This window comes from Convolutriloba macropyga, chromosome 4 (genome assembly GCF_964194025.1).
Source record: "Convolutriloba macropyga chromosome 4, txConMacr16.3, whole genome shotgun sequence".
Classification (NCBI taxonomy): Eukaryota; Metazoa; Xenacoelomorpha; order Acoela; family Convolutidae; genus Convolutriloba; species Convolutriloba macropyga.
Window position 1 is genome coordinate 6,320,225 of NC_134471.1, and position 26,925 is coordinate 6,347,149.

Genomic DNA, 26,925 nt, shown 5'->3' on the forward strand with positions numbered 1-26,925 from the left:
ACCGAAAGCTTGCTCGGACGGAAGAACTCCAGAACTTGGGTTGTTTTCCAGATCAGCGTTCCATACTGGAAGTCCATGGTTTTTGTTCATATGCTCCATGTACTTGAGGTTGTCTACATAGAACTTGTTGCAGTAGAGACAATAGCGGGGATGTTTTGTGTTGTGTTGTTGTATCATATGCGTTTCGAGTTCTATAACTTTTTCGTGAGCAAACGCACATTCATCGCAAACGAATCGGTTGGTTTGGACGTATTGTTTATGAACTGTTTGCAAATGTCGTCTGAGGCTGCGCTTATCTACGAGTTTTTTCCGACAAATTGTACACGTTTCAGCGTTCATTATGAACAGGAGAAAGGCAGAAAGAATAGGAACGCAAAAAAAGACTGATAAAATTATGATAAGGAAATGGAAAGAGTTGAAGTTTTTCAATCAAGTGAATTTCAGGTTAAGGCAAAAAGCAAATGTAAGAGTTTTATTGTCGGGCAAGCTGTAATTTAAACTTGTTTCATCCAATCATAGTGCGCGTCTTTTTTGTTTACTTTTGCAACAGAAAGCTACTGCTCCGCAAACAGCAGTAGAGGGGGGACACACCGCGCAGACTGTTGTGTAAACAACACATAGATTTATATGCTGAACGGTTTTTCTACTTTTTGTTTGTTTAAAACAGGTGATATTGAGTTCACAGTTTTACTTCTTATTTGTTTACCCTAATTTTGGTACGGTGTACGACTATCTGATAAAAAAGTGTTTATTGAGTGTTTACTGTGATTTCACTACAATCCAAGCTTCAGCTGGGTTTATTTCAACCCAGTCCACTTTCGCTTATTTGTTTAAAACATTGTTTCGCACACTTGTTTGTCCAATGTCTGAAATTTTCAGCATCGCTTAATTCTGTCTCACAATATTTGTCTAGTGCTAAGATGAATCTTTAGTTAAAGTTTAAATAAGAACTGGTTTCGAGATGTTAACAAAATTATCATGCTCAAACATTGTGAAAAGCAACAAATACAATATGTACAATGAGTTTAATGAGTTTTGTTGTATTTTAGAGTCGAGATAACTTGATGACTTTCTTGACGGGGGCATAACATTGGCTCAATGGAGGTGTTTCATCGATGCTGACATCATCAAAAAAATTGTTGGCAAGCAACGGGAGGCTTTCCGGGGTTTTTCTTTCTTCACTTGGCGACTGATCGAAATTCCAAAAACCAGATATTTGCTCAACTTCTTCTAGCTGCCCCAATTGATTCTCCCAAATTTCAATGCAGTCATGATCGTAGTCTGCAAAAAGTTTTCTTGTTCGCTTTGTCAATTTTTTCACATCCTGCTTCTTTGTTTGAATGGGAGTAAAACATCCATAATATCGATGAGCATATGGAGACTCTTCTTGTCTTGGTGATTTTTCTGGCGTTTTTGTAAGATGAAATAAATTGTTTTGTTTTGTGTATTCAAGTATTGGTTCAATGTAATTAACTGGAACAATAAAGCTGTTTTTTGTGTGCCATAAATCTGTCTTATCATCAAAGCTTTCCTTTACAAGGAAAATATTTTTGAAGTTCTGACACATTCGCACAAGGGTTCGAGTGCCTCGCTCACTTGTCTTTGCAATTTCTAAATATTCAGCAGCCATATTACAGGTGATGGATAAACAATTGAGATGTTTTTTGTTCTGATTTTACGGATTTAAACGGTAACAATGCACACAGTTTTCTTTGTAAGGAAAATTTTATAAAGACTTAACAGCAGCGAGTCTAGAACCAATTCTAGTAACAAGAGAAATGAAAACTTGTTTTTATATCGTATGGAACTGAAAGGAAAAGCAGGATGAAAGCAAATTCAAGAAGAAGGTTAAGTAACAAAAGACTTGCAGTAATGTAATAAGGTGCCAAAGAACTAAAGAGTTTTCACAAAACTTATATTGAACAACAAGAAAAAACCAATGGCGGAAAGATCGAAAAAATTGTTGCAGACCGATTTGTTTATTTGACTTAATCATTTCATCATTATTCCGTCAAGTCTATAAATAGAATTATGTCATATTGACCAAAGTTCAATTGGGTTGCTCTCGAGAAATATAAATAGACTCGAGTAGGCGAGCTAATTTATCCATTGCTAATGAAAATTTGTCAGTTTTTAGATTTAGAGGTCGGGACTTCTAAAACTGTTTTCTGCTATGACCTTTATAATGCTTGGCACGGCGATGTTGCATTAGTGAATGGAAATTTTTAAATTGCCTTGGACAATTGTGACATTGAATGGGTCTTGATTCAGCAGGGTATATTTTTTCCGATCTTTTGAATTTCATATTTCGTATAAACATCTAACTAATATAAATGAGTATAAATTTGTTTACACGCGTAGGGAGGGGGATTTGTTTGTTCAGCTGTTATCTTGTCTAGACATGTTGGCGTGGGGTTTGAAATTGTTTACATTCCGACAAACAGTAATGTATTAGTTATTTATCTTTTCAGATTACTTTGATACAGTTTGTCTCAATATATGCAACATTATGGGTAATGTTTTGTCTAAGGATGCTGAGTACAGCGACTTTCATTTGGATCTCTCGCTCAATGAAAAACGGCTTGTTAGGGCTGCTGTTAAGACTTATCATACCACTGGCACCTATTTATCCTTGAAATTGTTCAAACGTGATAGTGAACAGGTCGATTGGGATTTCAATCAAAAAATTACACTTTCGGCGCGAGAGTTTCGGTTGCTATGTCAGAACATAGAAAAACTAGAACAAATGCTTGATCAACCAGTTGAGTTGATCGACTCTCTTCTAAAACCGGATTCAACTGATGACTCGAAGCGTCCAGCAAAACGGGCTGGCAAAACGCCAACTCAGCGCCAGAAGAAGATACCAAAAACATCTGTAACAGTCAACGAGGAATCGGAATAATTGCTATTATACCTTTTGCTTCCTGTCATTGTTTACGCTTTCATAGTTAGTTCATTAGCTTTTTCTTTTTTGTTCGCTATGGTTGAGGCAATGTATGAGAACAGTCCTGAATATTTCAAGAAATTTCAAAAACGTTTCAAGTACAATATTTGTGAGACGGAACCAAAACGTGAAAACACAACAATTGAAAATTATGCATATGGTTATCATTCATCTGCAACAGTTATCGAAGGTTGCACATTTGGCTCCAATCATTATCATGTTATGTATGAATTTGGTTCTCAGGATGATAATATATTCGATTCTCTTTATGTACCTGCGGTGATACCGTGTCTCGTTAACTGTTTCAAATTACTTATTCAGCCTACGCAAAAAGACTTTGTTAAACGTGGTGCAATAATTTCACGACTACATGTTGCTGTTGAATACCTTTCAAAATCAACTTCTTCTGCAGTTACCAAGAACCAGAAACAACTTCCAGCACCCTTGAGTGAGGCAACAGCAAAATCTATTAGTACTTTTACGACCAACAAACGTTCTTCTACAGTCCCTGATGTAACTATGAAACGATTTTGCCAGCTTATGCTAGGTGAACACTCCTCAACTCTTTATCAGATAATGGATATTCTGCTTAGTGGCCACGGGAGTTTTGTGCGAGAAACCTCAAACTCTTTCATAACCTTTCAATTTTGTAAAAATTGATATTCAAAGTGTTGTTTGAAAATTAAATTAACTTTTACTTCATATGTTTTACAAAAGCTAGCAACTCTAATTCATTTACATCAGGTATAAATGGAAATTTCTCACTATAAAAATAATCAACAATATATATGCAAAATAAACCACAAAGCTGGGAGTCTGAGGATTGCAATGGAGACTGAATGTCTCTTCTATGTTCCATGATATCCATCATTATCTCCAAGTCTTTACACTGTTGTAAACGGTTGAAAATATCCTTGTAGGTAGCCAAGGGTAGAGCCAATGGATCCGCAAAATATATTATCGGGTATGCATATCGTTTAGCTAGCACTACCCAGAGGGTTCCAATAGAGTTGGATCGTGATGCATTAACAATAATAAATGTGTTGGTTTGCGAGTTCAGAGGACAATTATCAGCGGCATAAACCCCTCTGAATTTGAATTTGAGGTGTTTACACTTTTTCACTTGAAGATGAATTTGATCTTCGTCCATTAGTATGTGATCATGGGAAGAGCGTTTTTAGATGCGTTTCTTGCAGAGTCAATGTAGATCGTAGATGCTTTTTCCCCAAGAAAAAATATTTCAACGTTATGAGCTAACGCTGCATCGAACTTGAGTTCGACAGACAATGATGAATTTGTGAGCTCTGGATGAATAAAGTCATGAGTTGCCTCTTGAGTGCTGGTCAGATCAAATACCATTATATAATGGTTTGCGAACTCACTCAGAGGTATTCCATGGCCATTTTCTACATAAGCTAATGCACTCATTGAATTGTAGTACAACCTCTTGTTGTCAGTTGTTGACATTGGAGTTCCAGCCGTTGCAAAACCATTTCGATAAATGGTTATCTCTCTTAAACCAAATTTTTGATAATGGAATGGATTAGCGGTGTTGGTACCGATGAATGCTGTACCAACGCATAATGCAACAATAACTCTTCTGATTGGCTCTTTAGTGAAAATATCCTCATGTTTCCAGCTTTGTTGGCCTGTTGTAGCCAAGAATGTTTTGGTAATTACTTCATTGTATCGGTAAATTGCCGGAGTTTTCAATAATGTCTTCTCAATTGCACCTACAACATTATCTGACACCGTCATCTTCCTGACAAATATATTAGCCTCATCTATTTTAACCTTGTAGTGTTTCGCTGCGTCTTCGCTGATGACGGCAAAGTCATCTTGGGATCTTCTCATTGAAATGCGTAACGTAACTCCACTAACCAAATGTTTCTCACATGAAAAGAAATCAACCGCCAACTTTCCATATAATGTTATGCGTGCGGATTGTCGCACTGTTCTTTTTAATAAAATTGTTGCGATCACCAACAACTTCAATTTCCAATGATGATCCTGAAGACGAATAAAGCGGTCCTGTTTTTTGCTCGAATGATTGATCAAATGTTACCAGCAAAGGTGGTTTTTCAAATAAGTCTAAAGAACTGTGAGTGGCTTCAGATGGTATCACAATATTAGTTCGCATTTTTCACTCGCGAGAAAAAATCCAGACGACTCCTTTTCGGACGGGGTTTTCGAGAAATGATTCTTCTGGTTGAGATTTTTCGTTTTTGGTTTGAACGAGGTCTCGTGTATTGTAGTCTTTTTCGTCTAATTATTTTACGGCCTGATGCAATACGTGATTGAAGAGATCCACCTATTTGTTTGCGAGCTGTTTTGGCTACTGTACTTTTCAGTGCTTGTTTTGCTGACTTTCTTTTGGTTGCAACTTCTGCTAACTCCGGTGCTCCTTGAACCAATAAATCACGACCAATCTTTTTTGCTGCGGGCCAGAGAAATTTGCGTGCTAATGGCAGAGCAACTCTTCCAATACCTGCAGCAAGCGCTCCAAAACCACAGCCTCTTTGTCTGTAGTGTCCGGAAAAATGCGGCATTGATTGAGATGCTTGATTGCTGTAGTATGCCTCCATATTTGAAATAATTTCAAATAATTTTTTGAAATTTTAAACTGACTATAACTTTTCCGGTTCCAGTAAAAGGAATTAGTTTTCCAGTTTCGTTTCTCAACTCTACCTGTATGTTCTGAATGTTGTTTGATAATATTGGCTAGTAATCCAAATTTGTATAGGACTTGTGGTGTATGGGTGTCACTGTGTTTATGCTACCGTTTCTCAAACGTCTTTCAGACTCAATGATTTTTATTACTGGAGCTCTCACATCACCAACGTTCTGATGTTCAATTATATCAATGTATACAAATATTAACTGTGATCCGCAAGTGATATCAACTGGAAATTCTCCAACATGTCTGTTCAAAGAGTTGCCTGCTTTTTCTGACTTGTAACCAATGTGAATACAACCATGATTCGAAATATCTCTTATTCCTTTAAAACCACGAATACTGGGTACTTCTTCATCTTCAAATGACAAACCTTCGTTAGGTCCAAATTTCAAAACTAACTTTTGCGTTACAGTGTCAAAATCATAGTCAAAGTTTTTCAATTGAGCGATTCGAAAAATTTCTTTCAGAAGCTCTTCTGAACTGTTGTATATACCTTTGCGAATTCTTCGAAGTTGTCCGGTTCGGTTATGTGAAGCATCAAGTTCAGCGCCAGAACTGACATACGCAACTATTTCGGCTGAGTTTACATTATTGATGTTTGAGGGAAATGATATTGAAGCAAGGGCAACTTGCCAATCTCCATCTAACTGTAATGGTTGAGCGAGTTGATTTCGAAACTTGGCCATAGTATTACTGGTAAAAATTCCCATTGATGCATTCGATATCAAATCAATAGTAAATTCTCTATGAATACTCATGTTTAATCTTTGACAGGAAGAACGTTCACTTGGACTAATTCTGGTTCATAAAATTTACCTTCAATTATAACGTTGTTTGCGTCTATAAGGTTGTATGTTGGTGGACTAAGGGTAGCAACCTTGAATACTGTGAAGACTTCGTCTGTGTAATTTTGTTTATAACCTTTCCTAAATATTTCGTCTGGCTTTGCAATCCGAACCAGGTCTCCTTCTTCGTATTTTGGCTTGTACTTTTTTGTGCTAATTGCTAGGGATATTAGAAACGGTTCATGTTTTTTGAAAGTTCTATTAGGTGCAAGTTGGGTAACACGATTAACACGAGTGTTTATAGTATTTACAAACTGGGGCAATTGCTTAATATAAGTCCAAGTCCAATTTTCCTCCAGGTATTTGTGAATAATGTTTTTGAGCGATCGAATATTCCTCTCAGCAAATGCCGACTTGGTTTCGTTTTCGGTTGTATATAAATGAATCTCCTTCTTTTCACAAAATTTTTTGAATTCACCTTTAAACTCGGATCCCTTGTCTGTCCAAACCCTTTCTGGTTTTTTCTGTTCGATCATTTTTTTGAACGCTTCAACAACGTCTTTTGCATATAAAGTCTTCATTGGTTGCACTCTAAGGTATCGCGATAAAACATCAACAGCCACCAGTAAATATTTGACTCCATTGTTGTGTTGGGCAATTTTATCCATATACGCCACATAGACAGACCAGATTTCGTTTATTCTGTATGCAACAGCTTTTAGTCTCGGAAAAGTTTTTCTGAATTGTCTGTATTTTGTGTATGGAGCTTTCGACTGAAGGTATTGAACCACTTTGGATCTTGGTAAACCACTGGCTTTCTTCAAGTTAGCAATGCTACCAAAAGCTGCACTACCTTTTGTGTATAATTTGTTCAATTGTTTAACGTGAGAGGAAGTAATTTGTCCACGAGCTAGACGGTTGGATTTCGTCTTTTGCATCTTCAAAGCTTCCTTCATCGTCGCCAGAAGCTTTTGATTCTTCTGTTCTCGCGACTCCTGATTCTTCGTTTTCTGGTTCATACTCAAACAACTGTATCTTTTCGTTTAGTGATAAGGCAATAAATTTTTTTTGCGTATGTATTACAAGTTAATTGTGAACTGATATCTAGAAAGGTAAGGACTTTGTAATGTTCAAGTGAAAGCTTAGAGGTTGTTTGTTGTAGATCGTAAAGAAAATCTGCGACAAGAATTCTAGTGCTTGACTTATTAACCACTAGTCTTGATGTCTGATCCAGCGATAGATATTCTGACTCTTCTATTTTTTCCAATATTGTGCTCGCTTTTTCAAACTTTTTTCTGTCAAGGTGTTTAATATCTCTCAAAACTCGCTCCCTGATTTCAGTTGAAACTTTTGTATCAATTTTGTCATCCCTAGTCTCATTCAACTCATCTTTGGCATTCTCCAAAATATTATCGGTCTGCTGTTGCGTGTCTTGTTGCGTGGTAGAAGGTGCTGGTGGAGACTTGCTTCTTTGCAACAGTGATATTTGTTTTGCTTTCTCTCGGACATTTTTATTGTTGAGAAGTTGAGCAATTTGAGGTTGTTCATTCGGATACATTTGACGAGGAATTAGCACAAACTCTTCAGTGTGCATTTTGCTCCAGAAATGCAATACAAGGTAACGCAATCAGTTTAATTAGACGGATTCCAGAATCTGATCGAAAAATTTTGATTCTCTCACTTTTTTCAACTCGCCTGTCTGCAAGTTTACGTAGTGGTTTCTCGAATTTTTTTAATTCAACTTTATTGATTGGTACAACTCCAGAGAGTACGTTCATCACACAGTCACTCAAGAACCAAATGAAATCGCCCTGATGTAATATTTCTATTTGAGCTGTGTTCTCATTCCTCTTATTTGCCCATTGCTTGAGCATAAGCAAATGTTTCTTTTTCATTTGTAATTGTTGTAATGACTGCTTCAGGGTACGAAATGTAAAAAATAGAAGGATCCGGTCCAATTAGTTGCGATGAAAAACGTAAACCCTGACTGGTTTTGGGTCGAGATCAATCATCAAATGTCCAAAGGGCTCCGCAGTTGCTAGTTTGTATGCTTCTTTAATCAGTTGGAGACAATTCAACAGTTTTCCAAGATATTCAATTTGTTGAATGTCACGAAGCGACTTGAATAATATTATGTGTGTTGTATTCAGATCAATGGTTCTGGACCATTTGCTTTGATGGAATAAATTATGCTTGACGTATATAACATGTAGTTTGCGATGACGTCCTGAGGTCGCTATTTTTACAAATTCTTTATCGTTGAAGATTTCTTCACATGAATCGTCATAGATAAGCAGACAATGCGATAGTTTTTTTTGTTATATCAAAGCCTGAGTATTTTAGAAACTCAATCCCTGGTATAACTCGTTGCATATCTTTGAAAAGTGGTTGGAACTCTTTGTAAAAATCATAAATTTTTTCAAAACGTGGATAAAAGGTCGAACCTTTTAGCATTCGAAACAAGAGTTCTGTTTTACCACAACCACTTGGTCCTACAATTGACATAAATACCCTGTCATGTGTAAGAATAACTTTGTTCATAGTTTGGGATTAGGTAAAATGTAACCAACTAAACTCGATAAGAGAGCGATCCAAATTGATTTCTCTTCACAGCTTTCTGATAATAGAAAGAGCATAGAGAAGCAAAGAATGATCATTAAGACAATGATACTCACTTGAACAAAAAAAATTATTTCGGACCTTGGCACTGTTGAATTTGAACAACAACGCCATGGGGGCCTCTCCTTGTTGTTCACATCAAAGACTAAATTACTGATACGAGCGTCAGCCTCGTCTCTTTGATTCATTGGAGAAAAATAATTAATTGAAAAGTGAATTGAAACAAGAATGATATAAAATGTTAACTTTTGAATTATTCACTGGGCAACTGTTTCAAGTACCAGAACTCAAACAAATTAAAACCTTTAATATGACTTTTTATCTCTAGTTTATAACAAACAGTTGATGAGTCATTTTCCTTGAACGATGGTTGATTGAAGACTTTTTCAACTTCGGGGTGCTCCAAGACATATAACCGCAACTCATTCGGCATCTCATTAAGTGACAGCTCACGTTCTGGTGGTGTTTTTTTCAATCTAAATTGAGGAACTTTTTTGTCCGCCCATTGCTTCCAACGTGGGATTCGCTGCTCGTTGGGGGACTACATAGGCTTCTGGTTTGTTTTGTTCATAGCCATAATTGAACTGATTCCGATGTTCTCGAGCTCTCTGTTTTTTTACATACAGTTGGAAGTGATAGAAATTATCTATCACGGGCAGGAAAGCCCTAAAGCAGTCTAGCTCGTCGGGAGAAAGGGTAATGGTTGCAAAATAACGTTTTGCTGCTGCGCTATAAAGCGAATTGTAACGCGGTTGTTGTGCTGTGTTTGGCTTATTGTTGAGATAGTTCGCTCGGTTCTGTTGATCACTTGAAAAATTATTCTGTATTGGTGGAGAGGGATCCTGAACTCTGTTGAATATTACAATCGGCTGATCGTCAAGTGGAGTCAAGCAAGTGAATATCTTCAAGTTGTCTGACAGATAGGTTGTTAAAGTTGCCGTGTCTTCTCTGTGCATCACTTTGTGTCCACTGTGAAAATATTCTTGCTTTACGTTCCGCGCAGTGATTTGATAATTGATCGTTTGTTGAACGAAAGTTTGAATGAAGATAACAGGAGGGAACTTGTTCTTCTGATATTATCTCTGAGATTCGGGGACAACTTAGATCCTCCAGATTATAAACAGTTTTTTGTAAAAGCTTACTGAGGAGCTCACACTTTTCAATGCCTTTGGCAAAAAAGTTTTTCCGTGTGAATCGGAAACTGAAACTCAAACAGATTGTTTTCAAATCAAAGTAAGGTATATCACCTTGGTCCCAATCAAGACCGTGTAGGTTGTTGGTCAGCCAAATAACAGTTTGTCTTTCGTGTGCGGGTAAATCAGCGAATTTAAGTGGGGGTTTGAAAAATACTGTATCGTTGTAACTCGAACACAAACTGAGTTCTTTTATAATGAATCCAAGTGACTTGAGTTTGAAACCTTCGAGATCGAGGACAATTATATTTGTGGTTTTGCTGCCAAAATTTTCTAGCATTCCAATTCACGAAACAATTGTGAATGAAAAATTTTCACTGATAGAATGAATAATATTCCTGTCAGGTGTCCAAAAAGACAATTGTTTACTGGTGAGTAACGGAAAGCGTAAACATATCCAGGGCCTTTGTTTCGGCAATCTTTTATAAATCCAGCGGCGTCATGCAATGCAGCATGAAGTCGTAGCACTTTGCTCCGTTTCAATAAAGGATCTAGTCTTGAATTATCAATTCCCATAAAACCACCATAGGGTCTAAATTTAAGTGCTATTTCTCCGTCAACTTCTGGATCTAACAAAGAACAAGCAGCTACGAAATATAATTGTCGATAAGATATGTGTGTATAATTTATGTTACCTCTCAGTGATAAAACTTTCTCATGAATGAGCTTGATGTCTTTTGTTCCTATTGTGTTCATTATTTACTGTTTACTGAACGTGAGCGTTTAGAGTTTTTGTTTATAAATCTTTCAATTCTGATTGGTTGTCAACTTGAATAATAAATCAAGCACTCCGATTGGTCAATTTATTTTGGAAAGTTTTGTGACCCTGAACCTGTTTGGACATGATCTGATGACTAAATAATATATCATTAGTGATTTTATACATCTACTAACAGGTTAGTTGTTTTACTGTTGTTTTCACCAATTTATGTATGCATTTATGGACATAAGTGATTATGACCATAATTGTGTACATACTTAGGTAAAAACTTGTTTTCTTGTACAACTCTGGGTTTTTTATCATTGTGTATGTATGTATGTATCTATGTATGTTTGTATGTATTTATGTATGTTTGTATGTATTTATGTATGTATGTATGTATGTATGTATGTATGTATGTATGTATGTATGTATGTATGAATGAATGTATGAATGTATTAATGTATGTATGTATGTATGTATGTATGTATGTATGTATGTATGTATGTATGTATGTATGTATGTATGCATGCATGCATGCATGCATGCATGTGTGTATGTATGTATACATACATCCATACATACATATATAGATACTCACATACACATACATGCATACATATACATGCATAAATACATTCATACATGCATACTACAATACACACAAACATAAATACATACATACATACATACATACATACATACATACATACATACATACATACATACATACATACATACATACATACATACATACATACATACATACATACATACATACATACATACATACATACATACATACATACATACATACATACATACATACATACATAAATACATACATACATACATACATACATACATACATACATACATACATACATACATACATACATACATACATACATACATACATACATACATACATATATACATATATACATACATACATATATACATCCATGCATACATACATATACATATATACACAATACATATATACATGCATATACATATATACATATACATAATACATACATACATACATACATACATACATACATATACATACATATACATGTATACATATATATGCATGTATTGTGTATATGTACGTAAATATGTAAAATAGGGGGGACATTTCACTACATTTTAAAAAATTCCAATTGTCCCACCCCGTTGTAGATGGCCACCTCAAAATGTCCCACCCCGTTGTAGATGACCACCTCAAAATGTCCCACCCCGTTGTAGATTGCCACGCTGCAGTAATTGTCCGTCCCCCCCCCCCCCCCGTTGAGGTTCTAGTCAGAATTTTATACTACTCTCGAGCGCAATCACTCTCGCGTCAGGGCACTAGGTCTCTGTCAACTAAGATTTATGTTCTAACATATACTAAGAATTTAACTCCCAAAAGTCTGCATCAGAAATCACAAAGTTTCCACCTCTCGTCCTGAACGGGGAAAAATGACCAACATTTGTGTTAAAAGGCCACGGTAGTTACATTAGTTTGTCTAGATGAAGATAGCAAAATGTGGCTTGAGCCACACAGGACTAAGAGACGCCAAAGAGACACTTACGAAGAGTGAGTTGAAGACAGAGGATGACATTCCAATGGCTTGTGGGAGCGAAATTCCCCACCTGGCAAACAGGAGCCACACAAACAGAGCTAGTGAGGGAAAAAGACACGTGTCCACACTCGGCACGTCACATCTAATCAAAAATTAAAAATAAATAACCAAAGGTTAAAACTCGTCGTCACATCTAATTATTATAGTCGGCAGATTGCCTGAAAATAGACGCAATAGACCTCCTCGGCCTTCATTGGAACTGATAACAATATCCAACGGATTGCCGGAAAATAGAGGCCATTAATTTCTTGATATCCATAACCCCGATTGGGTTTCAAAATAACAAAAAAAAGACAAAATATGACAGTTGTACAAAACAGCGGATTTCGTAGTTAGGCATACCCCTTTTTAATGAGAGGATTTACCAAAGCTTTTAATTAAAAATGAAGAGCAAAAAAAAAGAAAATTTGGCTTGAAAGGAAAAACCTGCTTGACATATAACAGGCAAGCAGAGGCAGGCAAAAGAACAAAAAATGAAACCAGCAAAAGCACTGAAGATTCCCAAGAGCTTCTCGGTATGAAGTTCTTGAAAATTAAAACGGTAATAACAAAATTTAAGCTTGAATGCAGCATCCAGTTCAAAAAAGTTTTATTGACAATTTGAGATTAGTGTCAAAAACATCAGAAAAATTTACAAACACTATATAAAATTCTATTAACTTCTCAAACTTATGTTTTTACAACCAATTTTGTCTTGCCGAATCTGCAGAAGAACTAACTTGCAGACTACCGGCAATTTGGCTTAACATATAACATGCAAACCAAAGCATAAACATTTATCAAAAATTTTGGAAAAACTAATTAAAATCACTAAAAAACCTCCAAGGTTTCGAAGCTATCAAGCATCTAAAATTAATATATTCACTTAAGGACACGCTATCATAACGCTTTATATGCCCCTAAAAGCCTAGGAACTGACAAAATTACAAATTAGAACAACGAAAAAATTAGAAAATTCCCTGCAGTTTGTTGCGTTTATATAGGCATTACCAATACCTGTATCTCAAAAACAGACATGAACAAAAAAAGTATCTTCTACAAGAACTCCATGAATTGTGACCAACGTCAATTTAGGACCCATTCAACAAAACATAAACCAACTAATATTGGATGAATTGATCTCGAACGACAGGCGAGGGCAACTTGGAGGGGTGTAGCTTTGAAATGTTTTATGAGTGCTAAGAAAATCGCCCCCACAGGGTTTCGAACCCGGACCTCCATATTAGCAGTCATACATCTCAACCACTGTACAATACTTTTGCTTTCCTTTCGCTCACACTCGCTTTTAAACACGTACTTAACTACAAAACGAGAGCAACATTGATCACTCAAAAATGAAGATGTAGTGCGAAAAAGTCACTCAAGAAGTCAAAGAAGGTTCCAGAACAGAAACGCAAAAACATTCAAGCGAATATTTTGCATTAAAAAAGACCAACACGTTGACTTCGTTCGAGAGCAATCAAAAACTTCACAAAACACTCCTTTTGACCTTAAAATCAGGTCCGTAAAAGCAAGTTAAACAAATTTTATTTAAAAATTTTCACAGACCTTTGGAAAAACAAATGTGCGCATCCCAGTATTAATTTTAATGATGCAATTACCAAAACTGATTATTTCTATATGATCCTGAAAAAACTGAAAAATTGCGCCGAAATAAGAAAATGAGCGCAATGCAATGGCCAGAAATATTGAGCAAAACTGTTAAATTGGTATAAAAAACTTAATGTGTCCTGTTCTGATGACAAGGAAACAGCCGAAAAACATGTGAAGAATTAATCTTCAAAGGAAGCAGGAGGGTAATTACAACTTGCCTTGGAGGTAAGCTACAATTTTTTCCATTCAACTGAAAGCCATATTAGAACCTCCTATAAACAACTAATAACTTTGAATAACTTGGGGCAATTTTTACCTCTATCAAAAGTTTAAAAAATTTAAGTGCTTAAACATCCGCAGGAGAGCACAAGTTAGATCTCGCAAAAATCGAGAAATCAAAGAAACAAGTATATCAAATCAAGATCCATCAAGCAAAAACCTTACCAAAAATTTGTTGGTTGGAAAGCAATTAAACGATAAATCATTCGATCGTGAGGGAAAAACTCAAAACTCCCTAAGTTAACAAAACCTACTTCGCAAAAGCCAACAAAGAAGAGTGTAAACTCATACGGTCGCCAAAAACATCTCATAGACCAAACAAAAATCAAGTAAAGGCTAATAATAGCTCCACTCAGCCATCACTATTGCAGCTTTTAATAAAGAGAAGGGGAAAAAACGCGCTTTTTGAAGAATCGCTTTCCATGAGAACTTTCTTTGAACATTGCCCTCTTTTTACATCGATTTCCAATTTTGACATTGACAATGTCTTTACAAGAGCAATTTTTTTCGTCATCGACCTCCCGCGATCTTAATCATTGAACCCTTAACTATGTAGCTCGAGAACTCGTAAAATGCTCTCCAGAGGCCTCTTGAACATGGACTTTTATCTTCCGTTAAACCCGGTGCCTTATAAACTGTCATGCATTTAATATATAGGATGGATTTAGGCCTACGAGCAACTTCAGCATACTAAGCATTTGAAATCATTCGTTAAAACCATTATCCAAGTAGTTAAAACCCACAAACGGACCAAAAGCGAAAAACAGAAGAACTCAGAAAACGTCAGAAACAAAAAACTGTCATTTACAAGATTAGGTGCCAACCCCAAAGATAAAGCTTAAAAAGAAGTCAAAACTGAAAAACTTACCGATATTTTTTGAAAAAAGGCAGAGTCAAATTCGCTGAGACTGATAGATATAAATTCAAACCATTAGAAACCATCAACTAGCCCTCATCAAAGAACCAATGATACCTGCCGGTGCTGATATTACATATGATAGAAAATACTACAAGAACGGTCAAAGCTAAAAAAAATCAGTTTCATATTTTGGAATCAAGTGAAGTCAAAGTCGTCAAAAACGACAGATATAAAACAAAGCCGCTGAAATGAAAACCTTCAATTATACATTATTAAAGTTCCGATATATCGTGTCCTTAGTGAGATTCAGAGACGAGACAACAAAACACTGTGGAAACGCCCAAACTCAAAAATTGACTAATATCTTATGAAAACAATTGGTATCCAAGTTATATAAACCCCTAGCTGCTTTTGAATAAGTGAAAAACTAAGATAATGCGGAATTTGAACCTATGTGTCAACTTTTTAAACATTCGAGACCAAAAATCAAGCTAAAACACGATCAAAAGTGAAAATGTTGTCTCCTAAAAATCAAAAAACTAGTTTTCTTACGCCAGTTTAAAAGTCAGTAGAAAAATTGCATGCCTTGAAACTACTCACTTTTCGTCCCTTTTATTACTCCAGTGTGACAAATCACAACTCCATTATGACTTTTCACTGACAACAAAAAGTTGATATAAGTGTGAACAGATCTTGAAAAGACCATAACCAGTAGACTCCGAATTTGACTCGAAGTACGATTTCACTAAGTCCTCAATCAACTAGCCAATATAACCAAACGAACTCACTGACCAATAAAAAACTAAGATGAAAATAATTTTCCAAAAAGACAAGATAAAAATCAGTTGACTTGTTCTTTCACAGGGGCTGACTCCAGAACACTTATTTGCAACAAACCTTGCATTGCAGTTTACTTTTGCTCATTATAACAATATAACCACTAATACAATTTGAAGTGAAAAACATAAACCACCTAATGTCGGAAGTATTGCTCTAGGACAGGCGGGCGCAAAAACATCTGACCCCACCGCGATAAGAACCATTGTCCTCCCGCATTAGAACCATGTGCATTACCGACTGTGCTATTTGGCGCTTACTGTTGCTATGCTGCAACCGACTTTGTATTAGCAACAAGAGTGAGAGCAATAGAGATCACTCAAAAATGAAGAACGAAAGCGTGAAAAACTCACTTGAGAAGTCAAAGAATGTTCTAGAAGAGCGCAAAATTGTCAAGCGGAAAATTTGCATAAAAAAGACCAACACGTTTACAATTATTGCTATGCACTTCATTCAAGAGCAATTAAAAATTTAAAACAATTTTGGTGCACTGTTCATTTGACTTTTAGCAGTGAACTGCCACCACTTGAGTTCAACTGCTGGCACTTGTGAATTAGACAGAAATGTATATCACGCAGAACGAAAAAGTCAAGCGCATGAAAGTCACTTGAAAAGTCAAAACTCTCAAGCAAAAATTGTGCATAAAAACACCCCGTCTATTTACTAGAAATATTAAAAGAAAAAAGCAATATACAGTTAGAAACAACCAATTTCTAATCAAGACTGTGGGTAGTTGTTGGGCTGCAAACATTTTGAGGTGATCAAAAAATGAAAACATAACCGATTAACGTCGGTCGAATTGCTCTCAAACAACCGGCGAGCGGTTGGCTTCGTCAGTAGCTAGGCACGGTTTAGTGAGGCTAGCATTAGCTTAATTGAAGGGGCGTAAGTGAGCGCAGCTGGTGGGGTGGGGTGTGGTGCATCGGGGGGCTCATGGGGGGTCAATCGCTAAGAAACGCCCTTCGCACCATAAGTATGTCTCCAAAACAGATTCTGTGAATCGCATACTTGAAGACTAGTGAGCTGAAAAGCTCTAAGAGCACTTGATGTCCACTGGGCGCTAACTATTTATTCCGTTTTCAAGGATGAAAAGTCAAATGCATCAGACGAAAACTTGATCAAGCAAAAAATCGTATTAAAAAAGACCGACAGGACTAATTTTATTGCTACAAACTTTGTTTGAGAGCAATTAAAAAGTTACGAAGAAAGCAGGTCTCTTATTTTTGCGTATTATTTGCATTTTCTAATTGCGTTAAAAATTTACATTGGTTTTATGAGCATCATTGCAAAGGTGAAGTACAAGAACATCATTCGGCTAACGAAAAGAATTGCAGTCGAGAAAATTTTATGGTGAAAACATAAACCGACTAACGTCGGAAAAATTGCTATCGAATGACAGGCGTACTTTATGGGGAGTGAATTTTCTTTATGGGTGCAAAAACATCAGAACAAGGTAGGTTTCGAACCCCGACCTCCTGATTCTAACAATAGGTTTTGTTTAGAAAACACAGGTTTTGTTTGTTTTATTTGGGAGTGAGTGCAATTGAAATCACTCAAAAATCAAGAAGTACGTGAAAAAGTCACTTGATAAGTCAAAGACTTTCCTAAAAGAAAAAAGCAGAAACTGTCCAGCGAAAAATCTGCAAAAAAGACACGTTTACAAACATACCCGGCAGATTGCCAGAAAATAGCCGCCGTTGATTCCCATAACCAAGATTGGGATTGAAAGAAAAGAAAAACTAATGAAGTGATTTTTGAACACAAATGCGGACTACTTTGATGTCATTTTTGAGCTGAACATACTCCTGTTTCGTAGTGAGACGACACAGGGGCTAGTATCAATACCAATAAGCATTAAAGATGGTAGTTAAGAACAAAGTTTGAGTTCCGGGCATCTAAAATTGGGCCTTATGGGTTTATCCCATTTCTAATTGATTTCGTTTTTTGATACTGACTCCATTCATTTTGAATTGCTTTGCTGAGCAACTGCTGCCTAAAAACACATAGCAGAATGAAAGAAGTGAAACTAGCCTTGAAAGATTTCGCGCAAAATGTTGAAGAAGCTGTAAACTAAGGTAAAGCGAAAACACTTCTATTCGACGAAGTAAAACAAATAGGAGCGCCATAATAGCCGGCTATTAACAGTTGCTCATTCGAGAAAAAAACTTGAAAACATTGAAAACTTCTGAATGGGGAGAGGGGTTAAAAAAGTCAAAAAGTGAAGCGTGAAAAAGTTACTCGAGAAGCGGAGTCGAATCTTCTAGAAGAAAACGGTCAAGCCAAAATGTTGCATAAAGAGACCCACACATTTACAATAATTACTTCAAACTTCGTTTGAGAGCAGTTAAAAGGTTTAAAGCAGTAGAAACCTAGAAAAAAGAAATGAAATGAACACCCAAATATTTAAAAATGAAATGAACAAACAAATTTTACAAAATTCTCAGGTAAAAGCAATTATCTATTGTTCAACATCGTTAAGATTCTTGGATCTTACGCGAAGCTTTTTGCTCAGGTCGAAAGTAAATAGGCGTAAAAATGTAAGCAAAATTAGAATATAGCATGATGAAAATGAATTTGACAAAAACAAAAAGTATGAAATTGAGCAATCTAAGCTGAAAACAAACTTAGAGAACTATACCAATTAGCAATTTCATTCCAGCCTGTTTTTGCAGGAGGACAGCAGTCTCAATAAATTCTGGATACGTCTTACATTTTGAGTGAAAAAAAAAACAACGAAACCAACGTTGGTACAATTTTAATTTGAAGTTGAGTAGTAAAGTGCGCAACTAAATTCACTTAGGGGCTTCAAATGACGTCATAAGAGGTTATTATATACCACTATAGCCACTAAAAGAATTTAAAGTGAAAACATAGCCGGCAGATTGCCGGAAAATAGCCACCGTTTACGCGCTTGATGCACACCGGTATTCAGACAGAGAAAGAAAAAAGACAAATCGACCGAATTTTTCTCAGTTAGATTAAAAAAAACATACTTAATTCGGGCCTCTAAACAAAGCTAAACATAGCCGGCAGTTTGCCGGAAAACAGCCGCCATTGATGCACATCGGGCTTAAAGCAGAAAACATAAACCGACTAAGGTCGGCGGAATTGCTCTCAAACGACAGGCGGCTAAAAAAAATCTGCCCCCGACGGGATTCGAACCACTGGCCTCCCGATCCATAGCCACATTCACTGACCACTCGGCTATCAGGCCCTTGATTTTGCTATGCTGCAACCGACTTCATATTAGCAACAATCTCTACTTTGGAGTGAAGGCAATAGAGATCATTCAAAAATAAAGAACGAAAGTGTGAAAACGTCACTTGCGAAGTCAAAGAATTTTCTAAAAAAGCGCAAAATGGTCAAGCGAAAAAATTGCATAAAAAAGACCGACACGTTTACAATAATTGCTGTCAACTTTGTTCAACAGCAATTAAAAGAAAAAGATAAATTGACCAAAGTTTTATTGTTCTTTAGTGCCAAAAAGTGTTCTAATTTGGCGTGCAGTTTCAGGTGTATTCTAAAACAATACTTAATTCAGCTTCTAAAATGAAAGCTAATAAGCTTAATACCAAAGACAGCTAGCAAACAATCTAATGAACTTTCATAACCTAATTCTCAATGACTTATTGACAGCGCTTTATCGGTTTATCCCATCCCTTTTCATTTCGATCTTTTGACATTGACCATATTCACCACATTGCGTAATTCAATGCGAGAAAGAATTTAAAATCCATTCAGTTGAAACAGTGAGTGAAGCAAGTCAGAAATCAAACGTGAAAATTGTCATTTAAGTAAAACTAAAAACGTGATCAAAAGGTAAAAAGGTAAAGCGAATTAAAAAAAAACATAGCAGGACAAGTCCTGACGTACAATTCAAAGAATTTTCATTGACTTAACAAAAAACTATACCTAGAACGGACAATGAGTAAATTGGGAAAACCATTTCTAAAAAAATCAGATGAAAAAACAAAAAAAAAAACAGAAAATCAATGACAAAATGCTGCTATGGAGAACAAAAAACCACTAGTGAGGTATGTAATTTTGATTCTAACAAAAAACTAGGTCCAGAATGAGCTGTGAATGGATTGGGAAAACTATTTAGAAAAAAATCCGATCCAAAAAATCGAAAAAAAACAGTAAAAATCAGAGTGAAATTGCCGCATGTGAACAAAAACCACTACCGAGAAACCGATTTTTTGTTCAAACACCGTTTTCTCACTCTACTTTAAAATTAGAGCGAAAAAATTCACGCCGCAAAACCACTCGCTTTTTCGCTCCATTTCCTGTTTCGGCGTGACCAAAATCACCACTCCAATTTGACTTCAAAAATCATGAAAATGTGTGAACAGATCTTTAAAAAAAAGACAGCGCCCCAATACAATTCAAATTCTTTGAATTGTAAAAAGGAAGCGCCTATATAATAGCTGTTGAGAGGCTTACGGCGGCTATTTAAAAATAACAACAATTTCGGCACACTTTCAATTTGACTTTCAATAGTAAACTGCCACCTCTAGAGTTCAACAGCTGACACTTGTGAATGAGAGAAATTTAGATCACAAAACAAAAGTCAAGGGCGTAAAAGTCCCTCGAAAAGTCAAAACGTTCAAGCAAAAATTTTGAATAAAAAAGACCGACAAATTTACAACAATTATTTCAAACCTCGTTCGAGAACAATTAAAAATTTAGATCAATTCAATTTTTTTAAACCTCCAGAAGCAGCTGACTAATATTCTCCACAGAAGTACATATCTTTGTTTTCCGATCCAATTATGGGTGATATTAACGGAGAGCTGATTTGTTGGTACTACTCAATTATCTTTTCGTTTGCTATCAGGGAAAACATAACCGACTAACGTCGCGTGAATTGCTCTCAAACGGCAGGCGAGCAGTTGGCTTTGGTAGTAGCGAGCTTTGTCTTAGTGAGGCTAGCTTAAGTTGAGAGATTGAAGAGTAGAAAAGGGATGTATTAGTTTTTTATAGGGAATGGGGTGGATTGCGCTGAAGTGGTGGTGGTGAAGTGGCGTGGGTGCAGTGGGTGTGGATTTATGAGGCCAGGAGTGGTCAGGGGTATGGAATTGGAGGGGGCGTATGAGTGGGGGTGAGTAAGGCGAGTTTAAACCGCGAAAAACTTACCTTCACACTACTAATTTACGTCTTCGCGGCAACTTCGGTGAATTATACCCTAAGAGAGCAGTAAATATCGGCGACTTAGTGCCATACGGGTTTTACTTAATTAATTCTGTTTTTGAGGACAAAAGTCAAAAGAGTCAAAAAATCGCATAAAAAGACCGGACTGTCAGCTTCGTTTGAGAGCAATTGGTAAAAAGACAGATGTTCATGCATTCAATATACACTACAATGAACAAGTCAGAGATCAGATCACAGTCATCAAAATACTATTGCATGTAAGAGATGAAGTGCAAGACAAATGAAGGTAACAGAAGGAACTTTACCAATTGATTACCAGCTAAAACAATAATTAATAAACGTCACTACTCAGTAGTCAGCTGAAAATCACGATAAAAATATCTATACCTGCTCTCTAGATTTTATTAGCATTCTCGTTTCATCAACAAAGTAGTCGATTGAAAATTGATTAAACTAGGCAAATTTAGCATGCCGCAGTAAAAATTAGAGAACTATCAGAGATATATATTATTGTAGTCAAGTTCTCACAAATCAGATAACAATTCTGTTTACAAGCCCCACCGGTAGATGAACACTACTTACGACAGGTACTTGTACGCAATTTTAACATCTGCAAGCTTCATTTTAAAAATGCTTAAAGCCCTGCAAATTCTTACAGGATCTCATGCAATTAAAATAATATGTAGAATGGAAAGAACAATTAGGAAGACTAACCTGGCCATGTGAGCAATAATAGCAGCCCAAGTCAATTTAGCCATAGGAAAAAAGATGGTAATGCAGAAGAATTGTTGGATGTAGTCGAATAAGAAATAGGAGACAATGCAATAGTTCAGGTATGCCAGAACTCCCACGCACAATAGCCACGGAACAGGAGACAAAGTTCTCAGGCCCTAAAAAAATTACACTTATAATTACTTTATCCGTTTAAACAGAATTATCACTACTATAGAGCAAGGAATGTAGTATGTTTAGTGTTTTCGAGATTGGTGTTATCATAATTTAAATGATGAAAGCAACTCTGAGCTCAATTTTAAAATTTTCAAACATAGCCGGTAGATTGCCAGAATAGCTGCCAAAGAATAGAATTGCGTGTCGACATAGAAACAAATACACATATCGACGCCGTTCGAAAAGCTATGAAAAAACATTCGCCGATAAATTAATAAAGCTTGCTAAAATTCATTCCACAGAAGACTTCTCATTAACTTTTATTACACATGAGTGCCTTTGACCTAAAACAAATTCAGTCTAAACATAGGTTTTAAAGTGCAAAATACGATTTGTCGAGTGAGGTATGTCACATATGATCAAAATCTAATCACGCAAAAAACTTTGCTAAAGAGTGAGAAATGACGTCACGCGCGCAAATGCCGTTAGTGAAAGGAAGAAGTCGTTTTGCAATTGTTCACACAGAAAAGCTGAATGTACTCTTTCAGCTTTTCTGTGTGAACAAAAGCAAAACGAAAAAGAGCGTCAGACGACAAAAAAATATTGCAGGACAAGTTCGGACCGACAATTCAAAGAATTTTTATTGACTAAATAAATAACTAGACCTAGAATGGACTATGAAAAGTGGAAAATCAATTTAAAAAATGATATAAAAATAGGAAAAATCATTGTCAAAATGCCGCATAAAATCAAAAAACCAATAGCAAGAAAGCAAATTTTTGTTCAAACACCGCTTTCCCGCCCTAGTTCAAAATGAGAGCAAAAAAAATACACCACAAAAGCACTCGAGTTTTCGCTCTTTTTCGTTTCGGCGTGAACAAAATCATCGATTCAATTTGACTCAAAAACATAACCGACTAACGTCGGGCGAATTGCTCTCAAATGACTGGCGAGCGGTTGGCTTCGTCAGTAGCTATCTAACTACGGTTTAAAGAGGCTAGCTTTAGCTTAAATGAATGGGCATGAGTTGAACGCAACGGAGAGGAAGTGGGATGCACCGGTGGATTGATGGTGGCAACGGTGGGGTGATTGATGGGGGATGGGGCAAACGGTGGGTGGGCGTCTTTGGCTGCCCACGTCCTCACGGCCTGAACGATGTGCAGGGGTGGTGAATAGTGGGAGAGGTGAATGATTGGGGGCTGATATAGGAGAGGGGTCGAACTCTAAGAACAGCCCTTCACACCATGAGTGTACGTCTCCAAGACAGTTTTTGTGAATCGCATACTTGGAGAATTGTGACCTGAAAGGACTTGATGACCTCCGGATGTTACCTGTTTATCCCGTTTTTGAGAATGAAAAGTCAAATGCGTCAGACGAAAAATCGGACAAGCAAAAAATCGCCAAAAAGACCACAGAACCAATGTAATTGCTATAAACTTTCTTTGAGAGCAATTAATCATAAAAATGCGTGAACAGATCTTAACAAAAGGCAGCACCCCAATACAACTCAAAATCTTTGAACAGTAAAACACCAAGAGCACCGCAATATAGCTCCGCTCAACTTACAGCTTCGCAGCTATAATAATAATATATCAATATATCAATATATCAATTTAGCACTTCGCTCATTTAATTTGCAAACTAATTAGTCCTTTAGACACAATGCCCGTTACAGCAAAACTCATTTTGGGGAAAAAAGAATAGTCCATTTGAAAGCAAGGAAATTCACGAGTGATTACAAATTATTCACGCGACTAAACAGAAAATTCCCTGCAATAACGTGATAAATGATGACGTCGCGCACTTAACTCTGACAAAAATTGCACGTATGTAAGAATAGTTGATGAATTCAGAAACCTAGCCGGACAGATCCTGAATCACAATTCCGAGAATATCATTGAATAAATTACAAACTTAGAAATTACTCGGAATGTATTTTTAAATCACTTTTGGAGAACAAAAACTAAAAAAAAAACAGAATTAAACACTACCGAGAAAAATTTAGTCAAACATCGTTTCTTCACAGTTAAAAACTAGAGTAAAAATTTCTCAGTACATAACAACTTCCTGTCGCGGCGTTACCAAAATCACCAGTCAAAATTTTCAAAAACAATCAAAAGTGAACAGAAAAAGAAGAGCGCTAAAATAAATTCAAATTCTTGAGTTATAACAAACTGAGAAGGTCAGTAATCATTTATTGGGTCATTGGTAGTTCTTATTAATTGATGATAAATAATGTAGTTCTTTTTAATCCAACTTTGACTTCAAACAAATAAATCAATTCTTTTGACGTTTCACCTTGCCAAAACCTTGTTCATAAAAATCAGTAATCTATCGGGTTACATGGTTCATTGTAAACTTCATCGTTACATCAGATAAAAATTAAACCTAAAAACCAGTTTCCGTGCACGTTTGATTTGACTCCTGAGAGTAAATTGCCACCACTTGAGATTAGCTGCTTGATATTGTAACTGATAGACCAATTTATATCAATCAAATATTGAGAAGTCAAAGACGTGTAAAGTCACTCGAAAACACAAAACTCTGCGGCAAAAATTTTGCATGACACGCGTTTTTACAATAATTACTTCAAACTTCATTCGAAAGCAAATCATCGGTTTTGCTTCTCAAAACAACAAACTGCAATATTCCAAAATCCTCAAACATGAAATCAGCTATTAAAATTCACTAAGTATTTAACTTACAAAAAACGTAAAATGACATTAAAATTTGATTTATGTGAAAAATCAAAAGTGAGACAAAGTTGTTTGAAGTATGTGCAAATACGAGGACAAAATGAGTGAACGGTGAAACAAAGCTGGCCACGAGGTTTTCATTTTTAGGCATGTCAGCTTAAATCATGGGGGTCATAAATTCCAAAATGAAGTTCATTTCCACTATCATTAAAAAGTTTTTTGCCAAGGTCAAGTTTTTGCACTATATATGCTTGTCTCAAAAAACAGTTGCACTATACAACAAGTGTAAATACGGATTTTTGGATCCGATTCGTCAGAACTAACTCATTCAAACATAACCGACTAACGTCGGGCGAATTGCTCTCAAACAACCGGCGAGTAGTTGGCTTCGTCAGTAGCTAGCCACGGTTTATAGTGAGGCTAGCTTTAGCTTGATCCGACTCTTCAGCTTTTAGTTTTCTAGTCTTGTTAGTAAATAAATCAATAAAAAAACTGATATTTTAAAAATTTGCAAAATATTGCAAAATTTAAAAGAAACGCTTCCAGATTTCGCAGTGAAAATGATCAAAAATATTATTTGTCTCTGGAGTTATGTCAAGTAAACCATCTGCAAGACCTGAAAAGCTTCGTTGGCCAGTAATGATCGCTAAACTCAGGAAAGGACAAAAATCAAAAATTTTGAGAACACTGGCAAATTAACAAAATGTTGCAAAAATTCAAGATACTAAAATCTTCAAAACCATTTTATTGTCTCAAGACACTATACAGTATCCCTTTTTCAAGCTTCAAATAGTTTCACTGGCTCATAAAGATCCATAAACTGGATCCATAAACATAATAATTTTCCGAAAATTTGAAAACATACCCGGCAGATTGCCGGAAAATAGCCGCCGTTGATTCCAATAAGCATGATTGGGATTGAAATAACAGAAGATATTGAAAAAAAAAAGATTTTTGTACAAAAACATTTTTTTAAGTCCGATTTATTTTGATGGCATTTCGTAGTTGAACATACTTCTGTTTCTTAGAGAGAGGCTACAGGGGCTCCTATCAATAACAATAAGCATTAGAGATGGTAAATAAGACTTATAGGAACGACGTTCAAATAGCGGGCATCTAAAATTGGGCTTTATGGGTTTATCCCGTTTCTATTTCTGACATCCATTTTTGTACTAACTCTGTTCATTTTGAATTGCTTTGCTGAGCAACTGATGTTCAAAATCACTTTTAGCAGAATGAGAGAAGAGAGAAACTAGCCTAGAGAAGTCAAAAAGATTTCACGCAAAATGTTGAAAAGGCGGCAAAATGAGGTAAAGCGAAACATTTTTTATTCGACGAAGAAAAAAAATAGGAGCGCTATAATAGCCGGCTGAGAAGATGAGGGCGGCTATTAAAAAAATTGAATTTTACCAAAAAAAAAATTGCCAAAGCTGGAGTCATTTAAAAATTGATAATCATTCCATTAACTCTAGAAACTATGCAACAGCTTATCATCAAACCTTGGAGGAGGTCCCTAGGACCCTCGTACCGGAAAAAAGGATAAAAAAATTCAAAGATTCAAAAAACTTGAAAACAATGCAAATGTTTTCAAAAAGTGCTATTAAAATCTTCAAAAACATTCCATTATATCTAAAAGCTATGTATTAACCTATAATCAAACTAAACGAGATTATGAGGCTCTTGAGGCTGGAGAAACCTAAAAAATGACAAAAAATTTCAAAAAATTTTTTAAAAAAAAGTTGCAAGTAGCATAAAAACTGCTAAAATTTGTGATAATAAAAGTTGAAAATTAATCCATGGCCAAAAAACATTTTCCAGTAACTTATTATCAAACCCTAACGGAGATATTCTGTTAGGCTGAAAAACCGGAATAATGACTTATTGTCAAAAAAGTTTAAAAATTTTGTATAAAAAAATGCAAAAATTCGTGTTGAAATCTTGTAATACATTCCATTACATATAGAAACCATACAGTAACCTATTGTCAAACCCTAGAGGAGGTGATGGGGAGGGAGGCGGGGGTGTTGGCAGCAGTGTGGTGGGGGCAACAGCGCGTTGGGGGCAATAGTGGGG

At 36.1% G+C, this 26,925-nt stretch overlaps 1 protein-coding gene across 2 annotated transcripts in view; it reads right to left on the reverse strand.

Annotated features, from left to right (window-relative positions):
• LOC142338236 (choline/ethanolaminephosphotransferase 1-like) overlaps positions 1 to 26,925 on the reverse strand; it is a 102,110-nt gene that overhangs the window by 39,875 nt on the left and 35,310 nt on the right. Inside the window, exons 6-8 of one of the 2 annotated variants that reach the window (XM_075387897.1) lie at positions 21,983 to 22,158; positions 21,574 to 21,587; positions 12,497 to 12,631 (exon numbers count right to left, since the gene is read on the reverse strand). In XM_075387897.1, the coding sequence (XP_075244012.1) occupies positions 21,581 to 21,587; positions 21,983 to 22,158 (183 nt within the window). In that variant the 3' untranslated portion in view covers positions 12,497 to 12,631; positions 21,574 to 21,580. Of the gene's footprint in view, positions 1 to 12,496; positions 12,632 to 21,573; positions 21,588 to 21,982; positions 22,159 to 26,925 lie in introns of those variants that run through there. The other variant, XM_075387896.1, reaches the window with a different exon arrangement.